This window comes from Acromyrmex echinatior, chromosome 7, assembly GCF_024713525.1.
Source record: "Acromyrmex echinatior isolate Ae372 chromosome 7, ASM2471352v2, whole genome shotgun sequence".
NCBI classification, from domain to species: Eukaryota; Metazoa; Arthropoda; class Insecta; order Hymenoptera; family Formicidae; genus Acromyrmex; species Acromyrmex echinatior.
The window spans coordinates 4,376,126-4,395,752 of NC_141858.1; the positions used below are offsets into that span (position 1 = coordinate 4,376,126).

General features: G+C 30.1%; 3 protein-coding genes across 3 annotated transcripts in view; 1 reads left to right on the top strand and 2 right to left on the bottom strand.

Annotated features, from left to right (window-relative positions):
* The window catches only part of LOC105148821 (sodium-dependent nutrient amino acid transporter 1-like), an 81,992-nt gene that overhangs the window by 37,879 nt on the left and 24,486 nt on the right, over positions 1–19,627 (top strand). The window lies entirely within an intron of this gene.
* On the bottom strand, positions 3,397–7,109 carry LOC147909029 (uncharacterized). The gene is made up of 2 exons (XM_087407537.1): positions 5,794–7,109; positions 3,397–5,431 (listed from the first exon to the last, which is right to left on the bottom strand). Exons 1-2 carry the CDS (start codon positions 5,816–5,818, stop codon positions 5,154–5,156), a joined length of 303 nt encoding a protein of 100 aa, XP_087263663.1. The 5' UTR covers positions 5,819–7,109; the 3' UTR covers positions 3,397–5,153.
* On the bottom strand, positions 7,461–11,506 carry LOC147909030 (uncharacterized). The gene is made up of 2 exons (XM_087408257.1): positions 11,323–11,506; positions 7,461–9,839 (listed from the first exon to the last, which is right to left on the bottom strand). Exons 1-2 carry the CDS (start codon positions 11,504–11,506, stop codon positions 9,688–9,690), a joined length of 336 nt encoding a protein of 111 aa, XP_087264383.1. The 3' UTR covers positions 7,461–9,687.

The following is a 19,627-nucleotide window of genomic DNA, read 5'->3' on the forward strand; positions in this document are numbered from 1 at the left end:
ACCAGAATGAAAGTTGACCATACAACGATAATGCGACACCTTTCTAAAATTGGCAAGGTGAAAAAAATGGATAAATGGGTAAACCGCACGAACTAACCGAGCGAAATAAGCTGGATCGATTGAACGTATGCTCATCATTACTAACCCGATTTCATCGAGAGCCATTTTTCGGTCGGATTATTACTTGTGATGAAAAATGGGTTCTTTACGACAATAAGAAAAGGTGTGCTCGGTGGCTTGATAGGAATAAGGCTTGTACTCATATTCCAAGGCCATCACTTCATCCACGGAAAATTTTAATAACAGTTTTAATAACAGTGGAATGTGACTGGAGTAATTCATTACTCATTCCTTCGAATTGGGGAGAAATTACAGCCGAAAAGTACTGCCAGTATATTGATGAAATGTATAAAAAATTAAAAATTATACGCCCATCACTTGTTAATCGGCATGGCCCAATACTTCTCCACGACAACGCTCGGCCGCATACGTCATACAAAACAATTGCGAAATTAAATGAATTAAAATATGAAATTTTGCAGCACCCAGATTATTCACCGGATCTTTCGCCAACCGACTTTCATTTTTTTAAATATTTAGAACAGTTTTTACGGACTAAATAATATGAAAATGAAAACAGAAAATAAAGACTGAAAAATTCCATATCAGAGTTTATTGATTCTAAAAATCAGAATTTCTTTAAGACAGGCATTTATGCATTAAAATCTCATTGAGAAAAGTGTATTGAAACAAATGGAGCATATTTTGATTAAATAAACAGCTTTTGAAAAAAGATATGCATTTTATATATTCACTTAAAAATCCGACATTTCATACGCACCAATCTAATATTTCTTGAAATAAAATAAAATTATATTTAATTAAAATAAAAGCAAAATTTAAATAACTAATACAAACATGAAAGGTATAAATAACAATGTGAAAAATATATTCTAATTTTTCTGTCGTCATAATATTTCTTATCATTGTATGTTTATATAATGAGTTTTTCTGTTAGATAACTAAAAGGGTAATATCCTTCTTGCTTCTGAGTAATGCTTTCTTATTATTAGGAATTCTCTCGATATAAGTTTAATATGAATCAGATCATGTTTCGCAAACTTTAATCGGACTCTGCAGTCGCAATAATTTATTGCTTAATTATTTTGCAATAATATATTCGTGTTTAAATAAGTTGTGGCATGAGTTCATGCATTTTTCATTTTGTGTATTTCTTATTTCTAATTTCTATTCGTATTTTACAGCAATATTATTGTACTTCAAAAAATTTATATATTTTTGATCTATGTATTTTTTTATATATATTTTTCATTTCTATATATTTCTACATATTTTGTTTAGAATAACTACAATATAAAAAAATTGTAAGATTCGATTTTGCGAGAATTTTTCTCTCACGTGTTCTTTATCATAAACAACTTTACTCGAGCTTAGTCTTTAATCTCAATAAATACAAGATGGTATATTATACGTTTCAATCAGGTATTTATAGGAAGTTTAAATACCGTAGAGTAAACATATACAATTTCATATAATTGTAGTTGTGATGCCCGGCATAGACGTTGTCGTATACAGGGTGCGTCATCAAAATCCGCACAAATCGAACAATTTCTTTAAAATGTTTTTAATGAAAAATTAAATATTACAAAAAATCCTTTTACATGGCACTTGGGTGACCCTGTAGAACACAATTATTCGATATATCCCCCATTAGCTTGAATGCCTCTATTCTTGGTCTGAAGCGTTCGCACGCTGTAATGTAGCGCTGTCCATGCCGACGAATGCTGCCTCAATAGCGGTCCTTAATGATCACATTGGGATGCCGAGACTTATTTGTAACCCTTTCAACTATGCTCCATACGTAATAGTCGTATCTTTAATGTAGAATTTGTATCGAAGATTCTTCTCGACAATTCGACGCATTGTTGACTCGCTTATACTAACAATCGATGCTAATTTTCGCAACGATTGCCCTTCCAAAATCAGCGCTTGAGCCCTTTCAACGATTGCGGGGGTCCTCGAGTGCGTTCTTTCTCAAGTGACTCTTCCTCGCTGGCATACTGGAACCTTCCTTGGACTGTTCTAAAGTCGTATATTTTGCTATAACGTCGTAAACGGTTGATCTCGGGTATCCAAAGAATCGAATTATTTGCTGAGTGCCTAGAACGAAGACCTTCGATGATCGCGGTTCTTCAATTCTACTCCGCATTTGGTTTCAACATCGCGGTCATTTTGAGAATATGACTGTTTACTAGAAGCATCAGACTTTCTCGGACGCCAACAACAATCTCTGATGGAGGCACAATATAGCGGAAAATTTAAATTGAAATTTATCTAGATTTTGACGCACCCTGTACTAAATGTATTCGGTTTTTTAACATTATTCTTCAACCTATTAAAATTATATTTAATAAACGTGGCATTATCGCAACTAAAATTATATGGAATTAATATACTACATTTAGATTTCCCGTAAATATTTAAACATATAATAAACTGTCATGTTTTTTATTGGAATTTACCTTACTAGGATTATATAGATTCGAACCTGAGATTATGAATCTTCTGCCTTATGTGCTACATCATTTCTTAAATTGATAGATGTGTTACTTATTGTCTATTTATAATCAAGTTATATAGGTTTAATATATCACGTTTATACTATATATTAATTCCATAAATGTACCTACCTGTATCATATTTTTTTGTTCTTATTGGGAATATGCACTCCGCCTTTTATTAACGTTTAGACAGTATGTCATCATTTAGATAGTATATCATATCGTATCTAGATATTAAATTCTGATATAATGTACCATTCAAATACGTTAATAATTCTTAATGCTTCCGAAATGATTTTCATTCGCAAACAAAAAATAGTCTAAATTTTTAGAGACGGGCACTAAACTGTTAGACAGCGCTTATGATAATTTAATAATCAACAAATAACTTCCTCTCTTGAATATTTTTCTTTATCTATGCTTTTAGTTATTATGCCACATATTATTTATTAGTCAGATCAGTTGTAATATTCGGTTGGTTAGCATGTCAGGCTATTTCTTATTAACGAAATTCATGTAAGTTCAAAATATATCTATATGTATATATATATATATATATATATATATATATATATATATATATACCAGCTTGATCAAAAAGTTTCCGGAAGAGACCACCAGGTGATGCTCTGAGTCAGCTGATTTGAGTTCTTTTTTTTGGCTAGGTTGCCACATCTATCATTGACATTTCCATCAAATTTTATCGCCATAGCTTGACATTTGTAAAAATTACGCCGTCTTGAGTACATCTACCTCTGCACGTGTTTTTGATTATTTACAGTTTTAAAAATGGAGTTGAATTTGCAACAACGAGTTTGTATTAGTCAAGAACAAAACGAATACCATCCAACAGCCATCGAATTCACCCGATATGGCTCCCTGCGATTTTTTTCTGTTCGATCGAGTCAAAAAACTGCGGGGAACGCGTTTTAACAGCCGAAAGGAGGTAATGGAAAAATCGAAGACAGCTCTGATGGCTATACCAATAATAGAGTTCCAGAAATGTTTCGAGAGCTGGATCAAGCGCTGGCATAAGTGCGTTGCAGTCGCTGGAGAGTACTTTGAAGGGGACAATATCACTTTTGATGAATAAACTTGTATTTTGAATTTTCTGAATGAATTCCGGAAACTTTTTGATCAAGCTAGTATATATAGACATATAGATATATTTAATAATAATTCCTTAATATAATAGTTTATTTAATTTTATTTATATTAATTATTAAGGTTCTGCGTTTCTTAGTATTATATGTGTGCGACATAGATAACTTTTAACTCATTTCATTATTGTATATTAGGAAACACAATGATTTCGCTAATATAAATCCTGACACTGATAAGGATCCGAACAAGGATCGAAACGTATGAATTTGTCTAAAAAATTAAATAAAGGAACTATTTCACACCAAGAGTCAGTGCATGGCTCACAAAGACATTAATTTATCGATGAATTCATCTCAAAGGAGCTTTGATTTAACATAACTTTATTTATATAATTCTTAATACGTTATTTAAATGAATATTTTTCGCAAATTATAAACGTATTAACAAATGTTTCTATTAATTAGAATATTATACTAGAATATACTTTTTTATATATATAACGTAGATAAAATTCTGATGTTTCATAAATTATTTTTTAACGTATATGCCATATACCTATATTAATTTTATACACTTACATTTAATAAACGTATAATATACCAACATGTGTTTATTAGGCAATATATAAAATCATTAAGTATTGTAGTCAAAATATGTATCGTAGACGTATATTATGAGTAGTGTATAACTTATATTGACATTTTAAAGACGTAGATTACACCATTTGCACAATAGTATTTAAAACATTTACAAATGAGATTTCTTTTATAAATAACTCTGATAGAAATTTCATGCATTTTTTGAGCAGTTACTAAACAGAGCAGTTATATCAACTTCTGTCTAGTAACTGAGAAGGAAAATTACTTAGGATCCCAGGATGTAATGCTTTGCAGTTATTGCATACAAAAGTTGCGTGAAATCTGAATCCAGTTACTGAATAAAAATATAACAAATAATGGATGTTAAATTGATTGATAAGCAAGCCAACTGCTCCTGAAATGGACAATTTTGTCCTAGTAATATTTTGTAAATGCTTGCTGATTGTAAAATTTTAAGATTATGAGAGTAGTGCAGGAAATCTTTTGTGTATAATATATTTTGTACTAAAAAAGTATAATATATATTATATAATATTAGGTGTTGGAATTAATTCGTAGCGTTTTTTAATGAAAGAATGTTATTTATTTCACATGAGCATTAAAAAATACATTAATGAAAGTACTTCCCATCACTTGTAAAACGCTACGAATTAATTCCAACACCTAATATATCAAAGATTTTCTGCATTATGACTCTTATAACTTTAAAATTTATTCTTATATTCGGATAAATTACGCAAACTTTTACATCTTCTTTCAAAAAATTAATTTAAAAAATTTTAGTTACGTTTTACATATGTAACTTACATATATATAAATTACATACATACGTGCTATGTACATATGCTACTAATATAATATAAAAGAATCACATATCTGAGCCACCTAATTCATCGTCTTCATTAGAATTGACGAATACAAATTCTATTTGATTGTTCTCATTAACAAAGGACAATGTCCATGCCATTTCATGTACTGACGTACTACATGTTAAATTCTGAGTAGGTGATATTGCAGTTATGATATTTTTAGCTTGTTTTCTTTCATCCCAATCTCGAGCATTTGATAACATTTTTTCTAAGGAACTTAAAATCTCCTTTTCCGATACAGATTTATTTGCAACACTTCTATTAAGTAATATCACACCTATAATATAAAAAAGAAAGTCGATATAAAGAAATTATTATAAATTAAATGCAATATGGTTTATAATATAATATATGTAAAGGAAAAGTATAAAAATATTATCATCTTTCATGCAATTAAAAAAGGCCGTATTGCACATAAGAAACTTATCATTAACTTTTTTGGAACTTGTAAATTTCATTGCTATTTGAGCTGTTATAAATTTTTTAACATGTTCACTAATGATTTAGTAATAACTTCATTTTTATCTAAACAAATTTTGAGCATGCAATTCTGAAAAAAATTTAAGAGTATCATTCTAAATGTTAAAATATTTTTATTGGAATATGTATAAACAAATAAATAATTTAAATTTTACTTACACATCCATTCGTTGCTTATCATCATTTTTCAATCTTTCATCAAATTTTATAAATTCTGCAAGATTGATAATTGGCAAAGAAATATTATGGCTTGCCAAAAATGTATCAGTGTTATAAACTGGAGTTTCCTTTATTTGCATCAACTCGCAAATTTTGGTTATTTGTTTTTTAAATTTCAAATCACTCTTAACACCATGTCTGTAGCTAGTGTTTGTATAACTAGAAATTATGAATATGTATTTAAACTTTTTCACCAATTGCATAAAGAAACATTTTATTAATTTCATTCATATTTCTTATTTAAATGTGCATAATATATAAAGACTGTATAGTATAACAGAGATGTATCAAGAGTCACGTGATTGTAATATTTACTGGATTGAGATGAAAATCGTATTCTACTCTTGTTTTACATCTAACGATCGATAAAAATAGAATGACTTAATAGTATTGATTGTTGTGTCATTCTATCGTTATTAGACATAAAAGGATAGAATATGATTTTCATCCCATTCAATCAGCAAATATCACGTGACTCTTGGCGTATCTGTTACACAATATTATAAACTAAAGTCTTGCTAAAGTCCTCTTTCAAAAAATTAGTATTATCATAATTTTTGATATATAAGAATATTATATATTTAATATAAGAATATTATTTACTGGAGCTATTAACATGACATATTGTTATTAATTATTCATTTACTAATTATAAATAAAATATATAAACAATATATCTTATGGGAGCGTATACGTGATAATAGTATAGAAATCAATGTCTTAAACAGTCTAGCTGGATCGTAAATGCTTGTATGACTCTGTATAAATTTATATACTACGTATGTAGTCCTTTGAAACGCCGAAATGATTTTTCGGTCTTGAAACGCTAACTCTACTAAACTACCGCAATAATATCACGAATTAAACTAGCAATTTAACAATTTGATGCTTCTTCGCTTCTAAGAACGATCTTAATAATGCTGAGTGAATTAAAATTTGTAAATAATTAATTCTTATTGCGAAAAATATGATCTCAACCAGAAGTTTCTTGCATTCCGTACGAGATTTTAATATTATTAGATGTTGGAATTAATTCGTAGCGTTTTACAAGTGATGGGAAATACTTTCATTAATGTATTTTTTAATGCTCATGTGAAATAAATAACATTCTTTCATTAAAAAACGCTACGAATTAATTCCAACACCTAATATATAAAATATATAATATTAAAACAAATGTTGATAAATAATTAACTTTAAAATGAAATCATATCTATATGAAATTTAATTTCTGTTTTATTTTTTATTTACTTTAATTGATTTACTTAGCAACAAAATTCTTTTATTTCAACAGGATATAACTTCACCTAATTGTTTACGTTTTATAAATTATTTATTGTTTTAGGTGAAGTTTTCTCTAACTGTAAGTTATTTTGATTCTGCTCAATTTCAGACGCTGTCTTTTCTGAAATAATTTCTTAACAAAATGAATAAAATCTTCCAAAAAAATTTATAATTTTATATTGAAATATATTAAATATAACTTTCTTCAGTACATTCTGCACATATAGATGAATCGAGTAATTCTTGCTCTCGAATGTCATTAGAAGTGTGACGTAAAATCTATTGATGTCGTTTTTCGTACAGATATTCATATTAGCAGGTACTTTTATGTCTTTTACTAACTTTTTTAACATAGACTCTAAGAATTAATAAATAAAAAATATGTATAAGAAATATTTGTCTCATAGTATTTTAAAAAATTTTAAAATTACTTTAATTCTTTGAAATAGATGTCTCTTTTAATTCATTTTTTTACGGAATTATCAAACAATAGCTTCTGATTTTTCTTTTTGTTCTCTAATACAAATAGGTTTGTCACAGATGAAACATTTCTTTCCTTTAAAATCTTTCTTTTCTTTTTGTCTTCAATTTTAGATTTTTCATACGTTGAGTCTTCAGACGTTGACGTCCCTAAATATTATGGAAGATGTATAAGATAATGGAAAAATAAAAAGATTAAATGTTTAAAAGGAAGAATATAAAATGAAATAGTTATAGTTGTCATTTCTATCACAAAATTTTGTTAAAATCCTTATTTCTTCCAACTTCCTTTTCCTTGCTCTATATTTTTCTATGCGTTTACTCATTCTTTAAACAGTTTTAAAATCTTTTAATACTTTTGACACGAAGGGTAAACCGTTGAGGGAATTACGGGGTATTACTGTTGAATTTTTATGTAATTTTTACAGTAATGCTCTAGTAATGTCCCGTGTTGTGTGAATGTGACAGATTTTCTAACCTTAAATACTTTACTAAGATATTCGATTAGAATGATAAAATAATTTCCCAGTAATGTCCTAAATTTGTACAGATACTACAGATATTTGATTGCTAACGTACAATAAATATATAGTGTATATGTAGTATCATAATAGAATAATTAATATTCAACAATTTTAACTTAAAAAAAATGATAATAATGTTAATTAATGGCTAGTAAGACATAATAATACCTAGTAATGTTTGCTCGGTAATTCTTACTGATTCTTAAATAATCAAATAATCAGCGGTTTATCCCTCGTTTTAACATTTTTAACCTTTATACATGCACATCATATGATGCGTGCATTATCAATTGAGAGAGAGAGAGAGGGAGAGAACGAGAGGAAGGGAGGGAGGGAGGGGGAGGGAGAGAGAGAGAGAGAGAGAGAGAGAGAGAGAGAGAGAGAATTACTATATTACAATATCTTGGAAGAAATCAACCCAAATGTTGTATAGTAAACTAAATAAAACTTTATTCAGTTTCTACGCATTATTTTAACTAATAATTTAATCTATTAATACATACTAGACAATAACTGGGCAGTGTATACGCAAATTGCACAAATTTTTACCAGGAAAACTGCTTCAATCACTGAATAAAACTGCTTCAATCACTGAATAAAATTCTGTCAAATTCTTGTCCATTTCCTACTCAGCATTGGCACAATTAATGAGTATACAGTAATATTATATAGTAACTGGATACATGTCTAGAGGAAAACTGCATATATTTCTACCAGAGAATATATGTTTTCAATAAATAATTTTTTCGGTTATATATACACTCTTAAAATTAAACCTTTTTTTTCGTATTTAGGTTTTAACGTATAAAATCTATTTTGTATTATGCAAACATAATAAAAACGGATTATCATATATTACACGATTGCGTAAAAATGGTAAAAATTAAAACGTTTATCTGCTACCATTTTTATTTTTATACTATTTTTATATCTACTTTACATTTAATGAATGTTTAACATATTATCACGTGTTTATTGGGATATTATGCATACGCAATTCACTTCAATAATCCAAAAATGAAAGACACTTCGCGAAGATAAAGATGGCTTTCATTTTATAACAGGCAATACAGATAAGTGTAATAAATTGCTGATGTTGCTCATGCGTCTCGTTATCTACCGATAACATATCCTACAATGGATTAATCGCTATTAAAAAGGTTAAACCAGTAAGAATTTGCAAGCTGTCATAAAGCATTTTTTTATTAACGCAGGTTGTAAGTCGATTACAAACATATTGTGTAATCCCATTTACAGAGACTATATTCGGTAATACAACGTATACAACGTATAAATATTGATAAAAATATAAAAACGAAAGTCTCAAGAGAATTGTTCTTCATACAATAAAAAGACAATATAAACTATAACAAGGAAAACAATTATAATAAAAAATAGTTATTAAATTATTAAAAATTGCTAGAGAACGCTCGCAAGAAGTAATCGCGATCCTTTTCAGACATAGAAAATATTTTCATCTGGAATTAAATGACGAGCTGTTATGAATAAATCTTCATTGATTGACTTCGATGACGATCTTTTTTCTTTAAATCGGATATTTTCCATAGACATGGCCGCTTCTAGTGCGTCTTATCAACCATTTTTGGGGTATTATCTTAGAAACAGAACTATTTGTCTGTGTCTTCTGAGAATGATTAATGTGGCTAGAGTTGGCGTTGTAATGCGAGATTCTAGATTCTAAAGCATAAAAAGAAATAAGAGAATTGACTTCATGAAACAGATTCAGACTGAGTCTGTAAAATCATTGTGTTATCTCATGCATTGATCTAGTTTACATCGTGCATTTGATACGGGTACTAACTAATAACTTTCTATTGAATGATCTTAATTTCAGCGATACGTGTAAACATATATATGATATGTGTAATTAATCATTTTAATGCATATTGTACCAATTTAATACATCATTCTTTGAATACATTGCTGAAATTAAAATAATTTAATAGAAAGTTACTAAATAGTTCATGTACCAAGTGTACGATGTAAACTAGACAATTGTGTATTTGCGATATCGTGCGACAACATGTTGAAGTTATAATTAGCATCATTGGAGAAAATTTAGAAACTTCAGAAAATCAAGAAGCACACTTAGTCGATCGCTAACTAAAAATAATATCAATGTTATAATTTTATATTTACAATGTAACTGTTATATGCATAATACCATGTGTTAATATACGTATATGACAAGTTAAATTCACTACCGATTTAACAATTTGATGCTCATAAGTATTTTGGAACAATCTTAATAATGCTGAATGACATTAAAATCTGTAAATAATTTTATTGCGAAAAATATTACCTTGGCTGAGGATTCTGGATCAAATCCAAATTTTTTATATCCCGTGCGAGCAACCCAAGAATTTAAATTATCGAGGTCTTATAGTAATATTCTCTGCAATAATTGGCATGTATAGGAACAATATATTATTTTAGCAGACGTAAATAAACTATATTAAACTAAGAATCTCATAGGACCGTACATGCCAGTTATTGCAGAATAAGGTCTCGCGGTGTTTTAAAGACTTAGAACGCTTATTGTACGGAATGCAAGAGATTCGGATTCAATCTCCGATTGAGGTATATTTTTTATAATAAAATTATATTTACAAATTTTGATACATCATTAGCATTATTAAGGTCGTTCTAAAATGAGCATCAAATTATTAAATTGCTAGTTAATTTAACTTGTGATATTACTGCGGTAGTTCAGTAGAGTTTGCGTTCCAAGACTGAAAAATCATTTCCGTGCATATAACAATTACATTTTCCCTCTTTTACAATTTAAAAATCCATTTCCAGGATTAAAATATACGCAATACGTCTGTGAAATGGAGTTACAATTACTTTTTCCTCTATTACAAATTTGAAAATCTTTTTCTAAGATTAAAGTATACACATTAATACATGTCTGTGAGATGGAGTTTATGCCGAGAACGACAAAAAATTTTTCTTAAGATTTCATTTCGAAACTTTTTGTCGTTCTCGGCATAAACTCCACCTCACATGTATTAATGCGTATACTTTAATCTTGGAAAAAGATTTTCAAGATTTTGTAAAAGAGGAAAAAGTAATTGTTATATAAAAATTATGAATTAGTCAGTAATACAGACGGCTTTAGGATCCCTTTAATTGATGTCTGTGTTTCTCTTATAAAAACCTTTAGGTTGTGATACCCTAGTGTTCGAGATAACCGGATGCGAAATATTTTGCATCTTGGGAACAATGTCGCACGATGGACCAATCGAGTTGCCGCAAGCGTAGAAGCAATTCGTTAATTCCGTTGTCAAATACCAGAAGGATGACTGATCCTCTTCGAGAGCCATGGAAATCCTATTAGTCATGAAAAAAGATCTTGGTTAAATCTCTAACTTTTTTTAAATAATTATTGTAAATATAATATTTATTAATTATTCATAAATAAATAATTAATAATTATATATATATATATTTATTTATTATAATATTTATTCATAATTATATAAATATATTTATTATAATATTTATAATATAATATTTATATTATATTATTTTTATATATCACTATCAGCAAAAATTAAAACATTACCTCACACTCTTTCAAAAAATAGGCAAAGGAAAATTATTAGATTTTGGCTTAAACAATCTTTCTTATGTACATTTTTTTGTATTTTTTGATAAATTAAATCATTTGCAAATGTTTATCTCAACCTGATCTGATGAGAACATGTTGAAAATCGCATTAAAAATAGCACAACTTTGTCGAAATCTGCAATAATCTTTGATTGCAATTTTTTTTATGCTGTAACCGAAGAAATCGAACGCAAATGCAGTTTACAATTTCCGAAAGCATGAACCTTTAGCTCTAATTTAGCGTGTTAATGGAAGGCTTTGCGTGGAAAGAGTGATGGATTGCTAACTTGACATGACACTTGGGCATTTGATGGATCTGAATTGTTTGATGCAGTTACGTGCAACAACGTGTTATACGATTCTTACTACATTTATAACATGTGCCTGAATTACATAATTTTGCTTGATACGCGGTTGATCTTAGGCAATTAGTACGAGGGCAAATCAATAAGTTTTTAGAAAAACATAGTAAAACACATTTTTTTTGATCGATTCATTTTTATTTCTCAATATAATCTCCTCTCAACTCGATACACTTGATCCAACACTTTCTTTAACTTTTTCAAGCCGTTCGAATAATATGATTTGTCCAACCCTCCAAAATAAGCCTCTGTTTTGGCGATGAGCTGCCCTCTGGTGGTGAATCTCTTTCCTCCGAACTATTTCTTTAGGTTTAGAAATAATTGCAGGGGGCTAAATCTGGCGAATATGCTGGATGGGAAAGCAATTCGTAGCGGAATTCGTTGAATTTGGCCATCGATGCCGGACATGTGTGAATTCGTGCATTGTCTTGATGGAAGAGTACTTTTTTCTTCGACAAATGTGGACGTTTTTTCTTTAAAATGTTGTTGAAACAGTCCAATAAGGCTGCGTAATAATCGCCGTTGATTGTTTGCTTCGACGGAAGGTAATCGATATGAATTATATCGCATTCATCTCAAAAAACTGTGGCCTTTCTGGCTGATTTTACGGTCTTCTTCGGAACTGGTTCACTCGGTGAAGTCCATTTTGACTGTTTCTTCGTCTCAGGTGTGAAGTAATGGATCCATATTTCGTCCACAGTAATGAATCGACGCAGAAATTTATCTGGATTATATTGAAACATCTCCAAATATTGTTTTGAAATCGTCATACGATCGCGCTTATGGTCCACAGTGAGCAAACGTGGCACTCATCTTGCCGATAGCTTTTTCATACTCAATTGTTCGTGTAAAATTGAAATCACTGTGCCATGTGATATGCCTGTGGTCTCAATAAGCTCGCGCACTTTCACTTGTCGATCAATCAAAACAATATCGTGGACTTTATCAATGATTTCTGGCGTAGCAGCCTCAATTGGACGTTCCGAACGAGATGCATCACATGTGGATGTACGACTACGTTTAAATTCATTCACCCAATTGTATACAGTCATAAATGCTGGTGTTATGAACATTATCCAACTCGGCTTTGATTCTTTTCGGTGTTAAACCTTTCATATGTAGATGTTTGATCACTGCACGAAACTCATTTTTTTCCATTTTTTTTTTCAAGAAATACAAAGGTTGTTCGCTTTAATCTACAGAAATGAAACCACGCGATGAATTCCCTTCAAAATTTGAGTAATCAGCTGAAAGATGCTACTTGTCAAAAAGTAATGTGACATAACACTGCGAGTGCCCTCTGACAGATTTTCTAAAAACTTATTGATTTGCCCTTGTACAAAGGTAGGCCCTTTTTGCGACTTTAATTAATTCTCTCTGACAAATTGAGAAAATCCATGAGATACATATTTAATGATTTTTTTTGTGGAACAGGATAGATTGGATATAATGATATTTGTAATGAATTTTTTAGTTTGCTGCCATGTTTTTGAACCGCAGTATTTATTGAAATATCGTTAGATCTACTGCACTGATTCCAAGGTCTCGCATCGGAGCGACAAGAAATCCTTTAATGTCTTTAAGTCTGTATACTTTGCCCTTAATACTTAATTCCCAGCCTTGCTAGTGCCTACATCCAATTTGTAAACGATAAGCTGAACAATCAAATCGTCTCATTATTCAGTAGATTTCTTGAAGGTCTTGAGAGCAAATGTTTAAGAATGGCGTCTAATAATTCATAAAGTGATACGATTTTGTAGATAGCAGATAATTCAAATTAAGGCTCGGACATATATGTGCACAAGTCATTTCTCATTATCAAAACATTTTTTGACCGTCGCTTATGTCTCATGATAATTATTAAAAAAGGATAGAAAAAGGCTAAGAGTGTGCATTCTTTGATTCTTCGGAAAAAAATGTGTACTAAATTGATTAATTCATATTATATAATGTTTATAAGAAGACGTTAAACACTACAAAATATGTGAGATATATTTACCTTTTTAAAAAAAGGTAAAAAAGGCTATGGATACCGTGCTCTGCAAAAAAAATTTTATTATATTGAAATATATAATAAAACCTAAGTGATTTATGTATCTATTAAAGTCCTATAAATAAAAATTCTATTTAATTTGAACGGTACGTATCAGGTATATAAAAAATTTGATATCAATAATGGGCATTAAATTATAATCTTTAAAATTGTAATACCTCACTCAATCTAAATTATATATAATATAAACCTTGAACACAAAACTCTGTTGTACAAAATTAAAAAATGAAATCCAAATTATGTTATCTTTTCAACCCAAGGATTATCTTAGAGAAATAACAGAACAAAATTAAAAAATTTAAGTAAAAAGATTTTCATGTAAAAACACTTGACTCTTCTGAATCGAAAAATGAAATAATAAAAACTGTTCAAACGTAATAATGAATTTAATTTGAATGCTACATTTATTAAAAGAAGGTTTATAAAAAGAAGGAATAATTAATATTTAAAAAAAATTACAATGATATTGCAGTACTACAGTTAAACCTAATAATTTTCACAACAATGCACACAAAAGAATTCAAAACTTAAATACTTTTGTTCTATACTTAATCCTAATCTGCACGCCATATTACTCGCTCGCAATGTATTCCTATTGAATACAGGGTTGGCCATATTCGACGGAAAGATGTTTTTTTTTTCAATCATGGGAAACGTCGTTACTCGATCTAACATCTCTGTTAAAAGTTACAGTTGTTGCCAGATCTTTCCGTCGAATATGGCCAACCCTGTATACTTATTCCCATCGTATTTTGTTTCTAAAATTCTTTCAATCCTATATATTATAGATATTATTTATGTCTAAATAATTACGTTATTATTATATTTATGTTTTAGTATTTTATAATATTTTTTTAGAGTCACTATAATCAAAATTGACACATGAGCGATTCACCTTCGGGATTAATCACCCCCACATAGCACAGAAACTTGTAGCAACATTGATGCAACATTTCAACGTTGCATATTCAATACAATGTAGCAGAGACTTCTATTTGCAATATTACTTCAGCAATGTTGTAGCAGTATTTTAAAATATTTCCAGCAAGAGACACAAATTGATACAAGATCATCCTGTCCTTGTTCAATAATCAATAAGAAAGACAGAATAACTCTTGTGTCGATTTGTGTCTCTGCTAGAAAGTTCGCTTTGAGTGTTAAGACTTGTATATATTGATTTGTGTACATAACAATAAATTAAGAACCTGCACATGGAAGAATAGGAATTAATAATCACGTTTATTTGGCATACTTAATCGGGTTTAATAACATCTATAGTTATGAAATTGACCAATCATAACTATATTCCTTTAAGACATGGAATGACTAGTTAGTTTCTAACTACGAATGTTATTAAACCCGATTAATGTCCATTTCTACCAATTTAGATTAATTTTAATCTCGGTTCAAATTATCTTTGTCTTTTCTAGTCTTAAAGATTAGAAAAAGATAAAAAATAAATTGAACCGAGATTAAAGCTAATCTACATTAGTAGAAACGAACATAAAGTGTAAATATAGTTAATGTCTATAATTTATAGGAATTTATAGACCTGTAATTTATAGACATAAAACAATTAGAGGTAAGGATTTAATATAACGCACAATGGATACAATAATAAGATATAAGATTTTATAGGCTATATTTCGATATGCATTGCTAGTACTGAAAATCTCTAATTCACGTTACGTATACTGTAGATTTTCAGTACTGACAGCGTATATCGGAACACACCTATAAAATATAAAGACATACTTAATTATGAAGACATATTTTATTTGTAGCCATTGTATGTTACATTTAACTTCTATACTACTTAACTTCTATACTAATCTACTTTCTAATTTTTTTATATTTAAATTTATACAATACAAAATCTTATAACAAATATTGCAGTAATAATATTACAGCAATATTGCTGCATTATTACAATGTTTTTGCAATATTGCTGCAAATATTTTTCCACTGTGCGCAAAATCTAATATTGTATATATATTATGTTGTATTGATACGTAATATTGTTGCAACATTACGTATCAATATTTTAAAAATGGATACGTTTTTTACGTTGCTGCAATGTTGCTGAAATATTGCAGCAATATTTCGAAATATTTTTGCAATGTTGCAATCTTACAATGAAATATTTCTTCAATGTTTTTGTGCTGTACGGACAGCGTCATATTTGGGATCGTGCGATGTATTAGTGAAAACGTGAGTTTGCATAAACATACTGTGTTAGTGAAAATGTGAGTAGCATAAAATTAATGTAGTCAGTAATCGTTGCAATTAGGGATGCACCAGATTGTAAAATTACCGGATACCGGACATCGGATATTCGGGAAGAATGTAATATCGGATATCCAAAAAAAGTTGGATACTCAACATTTTCTGGATATCTGACCGGATTGCGAAAAAATGTCTTTTAAAAAAAGAAAAGTCTATAAGGAAAAAGATTGTAATTTTGCGACAATGTATAAGACATTATAGCATTATGAATATGTATAGTTATATCTAGAAGTTATGTCATGTTTGTATAAGAAAAAAATTAACAATTTAATGAAAAAATTAACAATTTAATGAAAAAATTAACAATTTAATCAAATTTCAACCGGATATTTCCCTGGATAACAGTAATATCCAGCTATCCGGTCAGATAGTAAAAATATGCTGAATAATATCGAATACCGAATACTTTTCAGATATCCGATGCATCCCCAGTTGCAATAAAAAAACTGCAGCATAAAAAACTGCAACGTCGATATCAAGTCGCTTTTACAAACGACTGTAACGATAAAATTTACGGCATTACTTCCATTTTGCATTTTTATATAAATATATTTGTATAAAATGTTCCTTTTAATTATTCAGTCAGATGGTTCATAAAATAAGAAAAATTATTAACTGTACAAATTTAAACTTTGGATGGCCCGTTTATCAGTGTTTTAAATATAATGAGTAAGTAATTTCATATATTTTACGAATTATTTTATTGGCCAATAAAATAATTTATAAAGCATATGAAATTAAATTTAAAGGAATCATAAGCTTAACTATGAGTACAGACATAAAAGTCACAATTAGAATTACTCTTTTCGGTAACTTTTATTTAATTTTATTTCTTTTTTCAATCTGTAATTAATATTTAAAATAGGCGTACGAAATACTATTCTTGTTTTTTTGCTATCTTCGGAAAGTTTAGCAGTCACACGTTAAAAAGTTATTAAAAATGAAATAGAGAATTCAACTCCGATAACGCTAACCTTGACACATATTGTCAAGGTCATGATCTTGAGTGGCTATCAAAGCATTTTGGCAATAGCTCGTTGATTGTTAAGAAGTTATTTTGATGCGCTTTTTATAGGCTGTTCTTGAGCGAAAAATAAACGATGTGTCCAATCGTTTCCGCCATAGTTTCGAAAAAATCGATTTTTTTTAAATAGTTATTGTAATAATTTGAAAAACGTATAGAAATGTCAATATCTTTAAAAATTTTATTTTGCTGCATCGAATGTTAAGAATAAAATTATATCAGGGTGAATGATTCTCAATCTCGGATGATGTTTCTGAAAGCAACAAGTAGACCGCGCACCAGTTGAAATGTTACTCACGTCAGTAAGCATTCGACTCATTTGCGTGCACAGCGATTCTCCGAACTGAAGAAGTATTTTAATCAAATTTATCAGCATGGAAAACGATAGAAATGTTCATGATGAAATCGCATATGCTGAAGAATGAAAAATGTTATTATTGATACTGGGCAAGACAAAATAATTTTGTCGCTCTTAAAACAAGATGTAATTGATGAGTTGAAAATTTGTGATCAAATTTTATACAAACTGCAACTGGCTGAAAAAGTGGAAAGTTCCAAGTTTTCTGAGCAGACATTATTGGAAAGAAAATTGCGGAATTTGTGGCAGAAATGATTTGTGATTTTCATTTCGAAGAAGATGAAAAATTACTTTTAGCCGAAGAATACATCACACAAGAAGGTATTAATACGACTAATTATAATATTTCATCACAGTTTATTACACTGATGCAATTGACAATTAATGAATTATTACCCAAAATAATAATTGCTTATTTAATATTACTTTGAAATGTATTATACAATATTAATTTGAAATGTATTAAGTGTACAACTTTGCTTCCGCCGTTTTCCTATAGATGGCTTTAGTAAGTGGTAGTCGAAATAAATAGATCATAGACGTCATACAATAAACTTGGGCATCTGTCAACATAACCCCATAGAAATATTATTAGTCGATTTGTGTCCGCATCATAAAGTTATTTTCGATTGAAAATGTCAGTTTACGAGCCAAATTCTCGTCATTTGCGGGAGGTTTTAATTTTCTGCTTCAATATGAAGAAATCTGCGGCTGAGGCTCATCGAATGCTCTCAAATACTTATAGTGAGGCCGCTATTAGTGAAACAACGTGTCGTGAGTGGTTTCAACACTTCAAGAACGGTGATTTTGACGTCGAAGACCGGCATAGCGGTGGAGAGAGAAGGTTTTCGAAGATGCAGAATTCGAAACATTATTTGATCAAGACTCATGTCAAAATCAAGAAGAATTGGCATGATCATTAGGAGTGACTCAACAAGCCATTCCAAAACGCCTCAAAGTTATGGGAATGATTCAGAAGCAAGGAAATTGGGTGCCGTACAAGTTGAAGCCGAGAGATGTTGAACGGCGTTTGTTTGCTTGTGAACAGCTGCTTGAAAGGCAAAGACGGAAGGAATTTCTGCATCGCATTGTGACTGGGGACGAAAAATGAATTCATTACGATTACCCCAAGCGCAGAAAATCATGGGGAGTTCCCGGCAATGCTTCCACGTCGACGGTCAAACCGAATATTCACGGCTTCAAGGTCATGCTCTGTATTTGGTGGGACCAGCTCGGCGTAGTGTATTATGAGCTGTTAAAACCGACTGAAACAATCACAGGCGATCAGTATCGAACGCAATTGATGCGTTTGAGCCGAGCATTGAAAGACAAACGACCGCAATACAATAAGAGATACGATAAAGTGATTTTGCAACATGACAATGCTTCGACTCCATGTTGTGAAAGTGGTCAAGACATACTTAGAAATGTTGAAATGGGAAGTCCTACCCCACCCGCCGTATTCTCCAGACATTGCTCCCTCTGACTATCACTTGTTTCGATCAATGGCACACGGTCTGGCTGACCAGCACTTCCGGTCTTATGAAGAAGTAAAAAATTGGATTGATTCGTGGATCGCCTCAAAAGATGACCAGTTTTTTTGACGCGGGATTCGTACGCTGCCCGAAAGATGGGAGAAAGTAGTGGCCAGCGATGGACAATACTTTGAATCATAAATGTATAACCAGTTTTTTACAATAAAGTCTCGAATTTTGGAAAAAAAACAGCGGAAGCAAAATTGTACACCTAATATTTTATAAATTAATTTCA

Bases quoted from the DNA above. Each gene is read 5' to 3' on its own strand.
- LOC147909030 (XM_087408257.1), bottom strand. From the start codon at position 11,506: ATGACTAATAGGATTTCCATGGCTCTCGAAGAGGATCAGTCATCCTTC. The intron at 9,840-11,322 runs GTTTTTATAAGA...TTTATGCTTTAG, and splicing joins TAGGGTATCACAACCTAAAG to AATCTAGAATCTCGCATTAC.
- LOC147909029 (XM_087407537.1), bottom strand. From the start codon at position 5,818: ATGATGATAAGCAACGAATGGATGT. The intron at 5,432-5,793 runs GTAAGTAAAATT...TTTATATTATAG, and splicing joins GATAAGCAACGAATGGATGT to GTGTGATATTACTTAATAGA.